A 12,870-nucleotide genomic window follows, 5' to 3' on the forward strand; every position below is an offset into this window, starting at 1 on the left:
GTTTTAGAATTAAATAAAGTGCTTGAAACTGACTCTTACAAGAAGCTGAGTCAGATTTTTTAGGAACTTGCAAATAAAAGTTTGACACACTAATGTTGCCCAAATTACAATGATTTACCAGTTTTTATAGACTATAAAACAATCTGAATGAAATTTTCTGTCTAAAACTTGTACTGTTACTCAGACTGCAGTTTAATCTTAGTTTTAGGCTTTGAAGAATTTGACCAATAAAAGCCAGAACTACATACAGACAAACTGAAAGAGAGCATTAATCACACGCGCGGCACGCACACACTCACACGCTCCTAATTCTGTGTCCTAATTCATGTCAGTAGGCTTGCTTCGCTGACAGACAGTGGCCGCATGCATGCATGCAGGTCTTTGCTCTTTGCTGCTGCATGCGCCAAGAGCCATCTGTCCTGTAACAGAAAGAGCGGCGTAGATTATGTTGTCCAGAGAGAGAGAGAGAGAGAGAGAGAGAGAGAGAGAGAGAGAGAGAGAGAGAGTGTGTGAGAGAGAGAGAGAGAGAGGGAGAGAGAGCGAGTGTGAGTGTGTTTGTGTGTGTGTGTGTGTGTGTGTGTGTGTGTGTGTGTGTGTGTGAGAGAGAGAGAGAGAGAGAGAGAGAGAGAGAGAGAGAGAGAGAGAGAGAGAGAGAGAGAGCATTACGCACACCCTGATCTTGTCCACACAGAACTAGTGTGGCGCACAGACAAGCGGCAGCCCTCACAAAGTGGGAAGTTTTCGCCGAAGGATTCAGTGTAAAAATTAATCACCTTCATGTCGACTCTGTTGGATACTAACCCGCCGATGCTATGGTTACCTTTATTACGGTAGGAACAACTGATTTCATTTAACTGGGAACTTAGTGGAGTATTTTTGTCGCTGCAAAACTCTTTGGTTCTTTGACACCAGGTATAAGCCAAAGTGTGCGACTTGCTCAACATTATTTAAACGATGGTAACAGACTCAGATGCTCAGAGCTGCTGGATTTACAACTTGTACAAATGGCTTTAAAAAGTTTCAGAAATCCTGAATTTGGTAGAGAATCGCGTCTAAATATGTGCTGAAGATTTCGTATTTAGTTTAAAAAAAACTGTGTTATTTTGTGTTCACCGACTATTTCACCTTCTAACTTTAAGCTTTGGTCAGTAAAACCAAGTAAAAAGGGAAACTACCCAGAATGGACAAAGTAACGTATGTTGCACGTTTTCCTCGGAGTTTGGAACAGGTAGACTTGAAGGTTGGCTATTTACAAAGTTGGTTTACGCATACAAATGTTTGGAACTCCTGTTGTTTAGTCACACGCGGGAGTTTTACCAGCGGATCTGGCCGAATGCGCACGAGAACGATGTGCCTCTGGATTACCCACGCGCTAATTGCTCCTCAGATCGCGGTTAGTGGCTGTGAAAGTTGATGTGTCACGGATGACTCCTACAATAAAGGTGGCCTGTGCGCACTGCTCTCCCTCTTTGCTTGTTGCTCGTTCCGTGTGTGTGCGTGCCCGTTGTTTGTATACGCATGCAGACTAAAACCTGTTAGACCTAAGAAGAAAAAAAAAAGAAAAGAAAAAGTGAGAGCTCTTCGGGCGCAAAGATACCCTCTCCAGAATCTTCATACGTACTGAACTTCAGTACTTTAAATTAGTATTTTGTTAAAAATGCGCATGCAAGAAACATTCCCAACTCGTTTAAAATGAATGTGAAAACATACTTAAAATATTTGAATTGGGGTTGGAGTAGGTGCACGTGGGTACATTGTATAACCTTGTTCCCTTCCATCAAACCACCTCAGACTTCAGATTTCACTGTTGGCAGGTGTTAAATGAGTCGCATAATCCTCCCAGAAATACTGATGCTGTTAGCGGGTGCGTGGACTAACATGATGGCCCGATGAGGCGCGTGTATTGTAGGATCTGTGGTCTGGGCAGCTTTGTGTAATGGCGCGCATCTGTGGGCGTATTCAGCCTTTTTGGTGGATGAGTCCCTGCTGCTGCTTCTCGTACACTTTTCTGAGTACGTGCGTGCGTCGAAGTGTGTATGCACGCCAAGAGGCCGCCGGAGCAGCTGTTGCGGTGGCGGATTTGAGCCTTTCCTGACATCCAGACACACAGCAGGACTGGGAAATTAGGACACATGGAAGGAGGCGAGAGAGGGAGACACCGGCTCAATTCCGTAACTTTATGGGCACTTGAGTCAATGATGGCCTCCCAGGAATCCTGAGAGAAGCTGCTGCTCCAGCTGTGAGCTGTTGCGTGCGGGCATGCCATGCAGCTGCAGTTTAACAGCGTTCATTTTGTGCTTTACTGCAGGAAGAATGGAGAAAAAATAAGGAGTTAGGGTTGTGAACAGCGTAGGGGCGGTGCTCAGTGTAAGAACATGAAGTACAGTAGATATGGTTAAAAACACTATACTTTTATTGTGGATAGTTTAACTTTTTTCTCTTGTTTATGCATCTCATCTCATAACTTGTTTGTATAGTTTTTGTTCTACTTTCATTTCTTGTGGCAGTTTTTCTTTTAAATCACCTTGGTTTAAATTCCAAGAGTAGCTTGAGAAAACATGTCGGGAAATTATGAATGCGCAGCTATCAAAGGACTGCCGCCAAAAACACAACAACCAAAGATCAAAATCAGAGCGAGCTTATTTCAACAGAAACAAACGTAATGAGGCATAAAATCAACTTTAACGAATGTGCAGAGTGAAAATGGCAGAGATCGTGCCAAGAAGTTTGGAGGTGTAAAAAATGTGCGACTGTAACTATACAACACCAAAAAGTGTGCTTAGTACATTTTTCCTCACCAGATAGAAACTTAAATAAAGAAACAGATGAAATCACTCGTTCTGTTTAATTGGTCTCTTGTTGACCAATGGAGTTGGATTGGAGCATCAGCCAGGAAAAGGCAGTCTGGGTGGGTCACCAGTGTTATCCCATCACAGATGTTTTGTGACATTTCCAGATGGACTGACCAGAAGCTGTAGTGTCCCCGAACCCCCTTCTTCTTCTGGAAATCTGTTCCCCTCAACATGTGATGTTTTTTCACCTCTCCTGCAGGATTATGTATAATTCACTTTACAACTGACATTTTTCTACATATCCAGAAACTGTACAATTAAATCTTTCCAAAAATGGCAAATTAGTTTTATTAGATCACAGAAAACAAAAAATCCAACAGATGTATGAGGGAAGGATAAAGCGAAAATGTATATATCAAAAAATGCAACCCTCTCAGGCTCAAATTAAACTTTTTGTTGCTAATGCACAACCAAGTCCTGCAGTGGTACTTCTGAGTAAAAAAACACTCATAAAATATGTATGTGGGGTTGTTAGTTTTTAACTCTTGCAAATCGACAACGCCTGCCTTGAGAGGGTTAACAACTTTTACCATGGAAATGAAAGTAGTACATTAGCAGGCAGGCTTTTACAGAATCAGTGTTGGGATATATTTAGTGGGACAAACCCAGAGAATCAATCTTGGATCCCATTCTCAGCTTTTTGTGGCTGTAACAAATTTCAAATTCATTTAGAGTTATGCAGAAATCACTACCGACAAGTCCTGTGCTATTAACATACTTTGGCTAAAAAACAAATTATTTAAAAACATGTATAGTGTGCTCATTTGGTATATTTTCCTGAAATAAACTTGTTTTAATTCAGTTATTATTAACTAACAGTGATGAGGGTATTCTTTCAGGATGGGCCTACTGCTCGTACTCAGCTTAAGGTCCATGCAAAATTCACAAAGGGTGATGGGCAGCAGGAAAAAAAAAATCATTATATTCATCATGTTTCTTTTCAGTACGTTCACATGTGAGCTGAGTGCTCTGGCTGAGAGCACAGAAGCCAAAATGCCTTAATGTTCAAATATTCTTGTTGTGAAGTTAGTTAGTTTAAAGCAGTGGTTTTTAAACTGTGGGTCCCACTAGTGGGACATAGATGACCAAAAAGGAATATCAACAGGTATCTGCTTCTGTACTCGGATACGCCACTTTTCTGATATCTAGCATTGGAAAATGTGCTAATTACCAATATATTCACAAAGGCATTTATGTGTGCAGCACAACCTCCCACACTGAGGGGGAAAAACAATTAAACAATTAAATCATGAGGGTACAAAGCCTGTAATATGCGATGGTGCCTGTGGAAAAACTAGCAAAAGTCGGCTAGCTTATCTAGCATGGGACAGCTTCCTATCTTAGAACTTTGTGGGATTATGGAAATGGAGATTTCTACACTAGCGCTTTGTTCTCCAGTACTCAACTTCTACCACACAATAGGAGGCCATTACGACATACGCTTCGTCAGTGTCTGTGTACAACTAAAAACTCAAACTCAAACACAAATAGGAAAATGGCACCACCTTATGGAGCTGTTCAGCAACTGCATTTTACAAGTTTATTATTAATTGAGATAAATTCCAAATAAGGCAGACCCCTAAATCCGATAGTTGAAACAACAAATAAAGTCACAAAAAATCATGCAAAGTCCTTGCTCAGGTTTCTGACCGTGTTTTCCAGTTTCTGGTTCTGTACTAAAAAAAAAACATCTGAAAAGGTTCTGTTTGGTCTGTTTGAGCCTGTTACTGTTTGTAAATTAAACTTTCAAAATAAAAAAAGATGCAACAAGAAGCTGCAAATTAAAACAAATGAAAAATATTCAGAAATTATGAATTTAATTTCTCATTTATTTTCATTACATCGTGTTCTGCAATCATCTTTTCTACATTTTTGGTCAACCATTGAAACTTTAATGCAGTATTATGGACTTGGATTAAACAGAAAGTTGGCAGAACATGTTCAATCTAGCATTACTATTCCATAAAATAGTTGGAGAAGTGAAAGTGAAGAAATGTCACCTTCACAAGGACCAGTAGTAACTTTTCTGGTCCCAGAGGTCCATCTATAATGCCGACATCCCCAAAAGCCCTCGACTATGTTTGGTTTGAGATGCTTTTTGAGTGTTTTGTAATTAAAGTCAAGTACTCGAGACTTCAAGCACTTTTCTTAAAAGATTTCTGGTCAGCGAAGACCCATCAACATGCAGTTAAAGCCTAAATGTCAAGCAAATGAATCAAGAGCAGTCTTAATACCAAAAGGGTGAGGAAAGCAAAGTATTAGTGGGTTTACCACGATCTTTAATTTCCCTCCTGTCTTCCCTTGGTCTTTGGTGTGGACCAAGCTGATTCTTTCATCCTATGGTCACAGATTCTCAGCCTCGCCTGCTCTGACATGGTTTACACATTTAGCAGAGTGTTTACGCTGCACATTTTTATGACTAGTTAGAGCAAAACATACTGTAAGGATGGGGATTAGGCAGCTCTGCTCTGTAGAACAGAAACGACACAAAGCAGGGGAGTTGCAGACGCATGCACGTATACATCCTCCACAATTCATTTAAGATGTTCATTACTTTGACCTGTAACCTTGAGTCTTGCTGTGATATAAAAGGCTCTAAATGGAAATCCTCATTAGCACAATTCTGTTTGCTTGTCTATTTTTTTTTCTTCATTTTCTTTAACGGTAATTCCCACAATTCCCAGAGAGTCAGAGTAGATAGAGATCATGAGGTTTCAAGGTGAGGCTTGGCCTTCCTTGCAGTGCAGTCATATGACAGTCCAGCTGTCCTCTTTCTGTTAGTTTTGAGACGGTAATCTTCCTCCCTGTCTCAACGATTTTCTTTATCTCCCTCACCTCCACTGTCTAGATCGTTATGTCCTTCATTCTTCACTCTTTACGTCTCCTTCCCAGACAGTTTTCTTTCCACTCACACTATTCCAAATTAAGAGGGAAACTCTGTGATGAATTCCCATAAAAAGCTTTTTAAGTGGTTATTTATGTATATACATAAAACCTGCCTGGCTAAACATAAGAGAGCCAGTATTCGGCTTTGCTGTCTTATGACCTTTCAAAATGTCAGTTTTTCCAGAACAAATTAATATCTATTTAATGGAGTTAAAACAGTAGCAGAAGTACCTAAATACCTCACTTTTTTGTCACTAAATTTAGAGACTGTGGCTGACTGAAAGCACTAAATGAAATCCTTTCAAACATCTCCTAACGCTCCTAATCTGACCTTGCACACAGAACATTTATGGGAAGTAGGTAACTAATCACAACGACTGCTTCCCGTTGGACTTGCAAGGCGAATTATTTAACTTGTTTATTTATTTCTGGCTATGCAAATTTGAGACATAAATCTGATACACAATCTTAGCTAATATAGCTTAGCTCCTCTCTGGAGGTCAATGCCAGCACCAGGGTGACTAGATCCCCAAAAAACAAATGTGGGCCAAAAACTGTTTCTGTGGAACAATGTGGGGCCTGTTACTAATGCTGGGAGGTAGTCTGAAATTTTCTTATCTAACTTAGAAATAAAAATAGAACTAAACTGTGCAGACGCACATCACACAGAGCCAGTCAAAATGTGGGACATCGACTCAGTTTGTGGGACAGGGGCAAAAGGCCGTATAGTCCCACATAAAGAGGGACATCAGGTCACCCTAGTCAGCACTGAGAGGTAACATTTGCATCCATATTTTTTTAATTTTTGTTTAACTTTTAGTGTTCCTTATTAAACAGAAAAGATTATGAGCTTTTCAAGTAAAAATTCATATCATGTGGAGATATGCTCTGCTGAATATCTTAGATTTACCAGGAGCACAGATATATCGGCATCTGTAGTAAAAGTACTCAATAGGGGATGCAGGGGTCGGATTGAGGGGCAACCACAGACAAGCCTGGCTACAAAACACAACCATTAGTTAACCAGTGACTTTTTTTAAATGCCAGATTGTTTTATGAAACCATTTGTCTGTGTTGTTTATCTCACAGGGTCAAAATAAATAAATAAGACAAAAAAAAATGAACTAAACTAAAAATAACAATTCTATGCTATATTCCATATCTTTTGTATTTAGCTACTCGACTATTCCCTTCGTCAAAAGGAGTCTGACGGTCAGATGGTGTCTAAAAAGATTATGTACACGTTTTCATTATTTTTGGTCACACTAATCCAATTTGCAACCTGATTTCATTTAGTTGTTATATCAGATTAAGATCTGGGGTCTTTCACCATTAAGATGATTATGGTTTCCCCGCTAAAACTATAAAACTGCAGGCAAAGTCAGGTCACATTCTCTTCCAATCTGTCAGTTTCAGCAGAGATTTATAGCACCCAAGTGGCCCATGCGTAATCTATGGTGCTTCTCACATCTGCTAAATTAACAGTCATTATTTGATTTGCCAAGACATGACATGGAGGTGCTGCTTTTACTACAGATTATGTTGTCTTTCATTTCTTAACGTCACTTCCATGAAAAATGACTCCCTTGGAGGAAGAGTTTTGTGTTTTTCTCTACTTTTTAGCAGCAGCGGGATCCCACTCAACTTTAATGTTTCATTGAAAAAATGAAAAAAAAGCACACATGTCCAATGTGTCTAAGATGATGCGCAATCTTCTTTTTCTCCGTATAGAATGAAATGCCTATAGGTGACGTCTGTGAGGACTGATGTGGCCACCTTTGATATTTGAGCTGGCAGTTGTTCAGGTGGCCTCGGGGAGAAACCTGCTGCCTGGTGTTTTTAACACAGACTCATAGTCATTGTACACAAACTCAGTTCCCTATACATGTCCCCTCATATGGTTTAATTCTAAACCAAACATAATACTAATCCCAACTAATGTTTATCTCAAAGCCCAGAAACCCCAAATTTGGGGTAATCATCAAAGAAATGTTTCCAGTGGTGTGAAACACATTGGCACTAACACTAACATGTTTTGCCATCTTTCTTTCTTTCTTTTTTTTTAAATTCTAGGTAGCCATCATTAGTGTATGACATAATATGGGTTTTGTCACATTTAAGCTAAAACTAAGTAACAGACGAACAAAAAGGTAGAAATTAAGTCAGCAAAATTTATGCACAGAATTCTGTGGTGGTCTATACCAAAACAGTAAGCCTTAATGTTAGTCAAATAACCCATTAAAATGCTCCTGAAGGTATCAACACTACGAACAATTAGTGAAGAGGTCTAATTCAATGTCTGAGGCCTAGCAGACGTTGGCCTGGCTTCCAGCTGCCTGTGACAGGACTCCCATAATCAGTTTGGCCACACCTCTAACTCAGTAATCTAGGTGGATGACTTAAAAACATCCAACTTCCTCAGAGTTAAAGTGAAGCTGTTCATAGAGGCTGAAAATGAATACTGTCTCAAGTGGCTCAAGAGGAACTGGAGTTTTTACCACTTCCACAGTGGCTTCATTTTTCAGCATTCTTCAGCCGTCCCTGGATTCCATTGTTGGCCTATCCATGCTTTTATCACTCAGGAATAAAGGACTGATTTTACTGATCTCTCTGTTGCATTAGTGACATTGGCTGGGGGCAAACACACCCTGTGGATACATTTCTGACTGTATGCTAAATTAGCAATTCAAGTTCCTGTTTACAGGGTACTCCTGAATGTACAGGCAACTATGATTTGATTACTTGATAGGGAAGAAAAAACAAAAGCATAATCATTCTCAGCCAAGTACTGAACTATGTTTTGTTTCTGTGATTTCCAAGTGAAGTGCATTTTTGATGCAAACTATAACTTACACTGAATGCGATGTGTTTCCTGTCTGTGTGTCAAGATTTGACTGAGTTATGATGAATGAGCGAGAAGAAGAAGCTTGGATTTATGACTTGGGTTTACCACACACATTATGTTTGACTCCCCAGTATAACTGGTCAGTAGGTTCATATTTGTGTAGCATTAAATCCATCATTCAAACATCTGAGTGAAGTAACAATAATCAAAGAACACTTTAAGTGAAAGGAGGCTTGTATAAATGTGGGGTGGTAATGCACTGGAAAGGCTGTTTGAATGATGTGTTTATGTGGCAGTTGGAAACATGAGAGCAATGCACGCTAACCCTATCACTAGACAAGGACGCTACAATTGGACTATTCTTCAAAAATCTGCATTAAATATTTATGAAATATACGGAGCTTGGAACTATGGTGCAGTGTGTATTAAATCAGAATGAAACCAGCTTCCATACCCTTGTCTTCCACCGTATTACTTCCACTGATGGCTGGCCTCTTATGGTCCAATGTAGTCATAATTCTAGTACTAGTTGCACAGGCTTTGCATGCTATAAAGGTGACTCACTCTTCGTCTGTGCTTTGCCTGGTGGTTTGCCTGACAGTAAGTTTATTTCCTGAGAGTCCTGTGCAGTATTGGGGAGTAACAGAATACATGTAACAGAAACAGGAGGTGGAAGCATGTAAATATAATAATAACCACTGCAGCCAAAAAGAGTGCCTGATGAGCCCAGTTGTAAGTGAGCTATTAAGACTCAACTTTACGCTGTGTTTGTGTTTTCCTCCGAAACAAAAAGTTCCGTTGAAGCAGCCTTTCAATCCCTCTCTCTGTCTCTCATTAGAAAAGTTGACCCAGACAACAAAGTAAAGCTAGTTTTCGGCTATGAGCCCGACACGAACCCGATGTATTAGCCAGAGGTCCCTTTATATACGCACGGAATAGTTTTCTATAGGAGATCGCTGCAAAAAGTGCAGCCTTACCTAATGTCCACACTACTGTTACTCATTTATATTAAAATTTAAACATCTAGTTGGTATTGGTATGGCAAGTAACCTTTAGTAATAGTAATAAATCACACAGCAATAGTACATTCATGTAGTTGTAAAAAGCATGATAATACACTCAACAAAAATATAAACGCAACACCTTTGTTACTGCTCCCATTCCCCATGGGATGGACGTAGAGACCTAAAATTCATTCCAGATACACAATATAACCATCCCTCCCAAACAGTGGTCACAAATCAGTCCAAATGTGTGGTAGTGGGCACATCTGCTATATTGAGATAATCCATCCCACCTCACAGGTGTGCCACATCAGGATGCTGATCTGACATCATGAGTAGTGCACAGGTGTACCTCAGACTGCCCACAACAAAAGGCCACCCTGGAATGTGCAGTTTTGTCTCACAGCAAAATGCCACAGATGCCACAAGCAATGAGGGAGCGTGCAATTGGCATGCTGACAGCAGGAATGTCAACCAGATCTGTCGCCCGTGCATTGAATGTTCATTTCTCAACCATAAGCCGTCTCCACAGGCGTTTCAGAGAATATGGCAGCACATCCAACTGGCCTCACAACCGCAGACCTCGTGTAACCACACCAGCCCAGGACCTCCACATCCAGCAGGTTCACCTCCAAGATCGTCTGAGACCAGCCACCCAGACAGCTGCTGGAACAATTGGTTTGCACAACCAAACAATTTCTGCACAAACTGTCAGAAACCGTCTCAGGGACGCTCAACTGCATGCCCATCGTCCTCATCGGGGTCTTCACCTGACTCCAGCTCGTCGCCGTAACAGACTTGTGTGGGCAAATGCTCACATTCGATGGCGTCTGGCACGTTGGAGAGGTGTGCGCTTCACGGATGAATCATGGTTCACATTGTTCAGGGCAGTTGGCAGCTGAGTTGGCAGCTCCCAGTTCTTGCATGGCCAGCATACTCACCGGACATGTCACCCATTGAGCATGTTCGGGATGTGCTTGACCAGCGTATACGACAGCGTGTACCAGTTCCCACGAATATCCAACAACCTCGCACAGCCATTGAAGTGGAGTGGACCAACATTCCACAGGCCACAATTGACAATCTGATAGACTCCATGCGACGATGTGTTGCACTGCATGAGGCAAATGGTGGTCACACCAGATACTGACCGGTTCTGGGTCCCCAGACCCCCAATAGCGCAAAAAACTGCACATTCCAGGGTGGCCTTTTGTTGTGGGCAGTCTGAGGTACACCTGTGCACTACTCATGATGTCAGATCAGCATCCTGATGTGGCACACCTGTGAGGTGGGATGGATTATCTCAATATAGCAGATGTGCCCACTACCACACATTTGGACTGATTTGTGACCACTGTTTGGGAGGGATGGTTATATTGTGTATCTGGAATGAATTTTAGGTCTCTACGTCCATCCCATGGGGAATGGGAGCAGTAACAAAGGTGTTGCGTTTATATTTTTGTTGAGTGTATATTAAGTAATCCAAAGTATTCAGAATACGTTACTCTCATTGAGTAAAGTAATGGAATACATTACAAAATACATTTTGGGGCATGTATTCTGTAATCGGTAGTGGAATACATTTTAAAAGTAACCTTCCCAACCCTGGTCCTGTGTTCCTTTTCAAGACTGACTGGATGCTTAATCTGTAATCTGCACTATATCTGCTGCAAGTATTTGAGGCCTTTAATCTCACTTGTATTTCTATTCCGAGACCATTTAGTGATTTTACAAGCTACTTCACTTTTCAGTTGTTTCAGTTTAAGATCTGAAACACAACATGACCTGAACTGATTCTGCAATACTATTCCTTTTTTCACATTTAAACATGAACAGTCTGAGTTATGTCTGGATAATGAAAGATAAACACATTAAAGGCGTTGCACTTACTCATTTCAGTTTTTGGGTTTAGTAAAACCAAAGGGAAAGACAGCCCAGCTGATATAGCGTATATCATTTGGTATCTAATATCATGACTTCTTGCTGCAAGCATGTGGAAGGACAATAGTGGTTAATTTGCCTGCATCTAATAAGCATTGCAAAACTAATGATAAAGCAGAGGTTAGGCAATGCCTGACTTCCTCGAGAAACATGTTGCAAGTGATGTGGTGTGCTGCAACCCAGCAGTCAATAGATGTGTGAAGGCAAATTAAAAACTTCATGGGATATTCAAATGACTCAAATCTTTCAAATGATAAAAAACAGTCATTTGTCATAGTGTTTTCCCTGAGTGTAAAGGTCTTTATATGACTCTCAAACTATTTTTCTTAATGCCAGTAACATGTACAATTAGTGGCACTATGCTTTTTGCATGTGACCATATTTGACAGGAGTTATCATTTAAACACCACTGTTGGGTGTAACACGTTACAAAGTAACACATTACTGTAGCACGTTCTAGAGATGAGATATAGACATTGCATTTATTTTTTATTACACATTAAGGTTAAGAGCAGATGGCAAATGCAAAGTGTGTCCAGGACAGAAACAGCGTCATTATACCGCTAACGCAACTTCAACTCTTTGCTGAGACCTGTACAGACAGGATGCTAATGCTAATCTAGCCCAAAGACAAGCGTGAGTCTTAAACTGAAGAGGTAACAAAGGCAGTGATCAGTGGTCAGGCTTGCAGACTCTGTTTGGGCTGGTTTTCATCTTTGCTTTGTGTCATCAAGTTCTTGTTCATATGTAAAAACTAAAAGAAAGATCATATGTGTGTCCTTATTAGGATAGGGATTAGTGTTGGTTTGTGGGATTGTAGCCCCAGGGTTATATTGTTAACTGGTTATTATGAGATACTGCGTTTTGGGCTAATGTACAGAACAACAAGAAAACAGTGTAACGAGTAGTGTAACAAATTATTTTCTCTGGAGAGTAATTAACTAATGTGCCTCATTACTAATGTGTAATACAGTACTTTTTTTGAACAATGATCCCAGCACTGATTAACATGAGCCAAGCCTGGTTTTTGCAAGCTCCATCCATAAACATCATGGGTGAAATGCACGCACACACACACAAAGACCATGCGGTAAACGTGCTTTCTAACACTGCTAAGATGAGAATTAATGCAAATAAATGGTGAGTAACTCACTTTTGAAACCAGGTTCCCGTAATCTCTGAAGGAAATGCAGCTTGTTTGTCTTTTTGGCACTTCTACACTGGCTTCATCTTTCTGCCCCAGTGGTTTCCTCTTGCAAGAATCACACCAAAAATCAGTTGGCAGCAGCAGTGTTTTCCCCCTGGTACAGTATTACCATTGTGCTTACAAAAATGTAGTTTA

At 40.5% G+C, this 12,870-nt stretch overlaps 1 protein-coding gene across 1 annotated transcript in view; it reads left to right on the top strand.

Moving 5' to 3' along the window:
* The first annotated feature begins 530 nt into the window (after positions 1-530).
* Positions 531-12,870, top strand: part of ntf3 (neurotrophin 3) — a 38,586-nt gene continuing 26,246 nt past the window's right edge. The window contains exon 1 of the mRNA XM_082510414.1: positions 531-830. Coding sequence (XP_082366540.1) covers positions 813-830 — 18 coding nt within the window. The 5' untranslated portion in view covers positions 531-812. The remainder of the gene's footprint in view (positions 831-12,870) is intronic.

This window comes from Aulonocara stuartgranti (genome assembly GCF_965226115.1).
Source record: "Aulonocara stuartgranti genome assembly, chromosome: 17".
NCBI lineage: Eukaryota > Metazoa > Chordata > Actinopteri > Cichliformes > Cichlidae > Aulonocara > Aulonocara stuartgranti.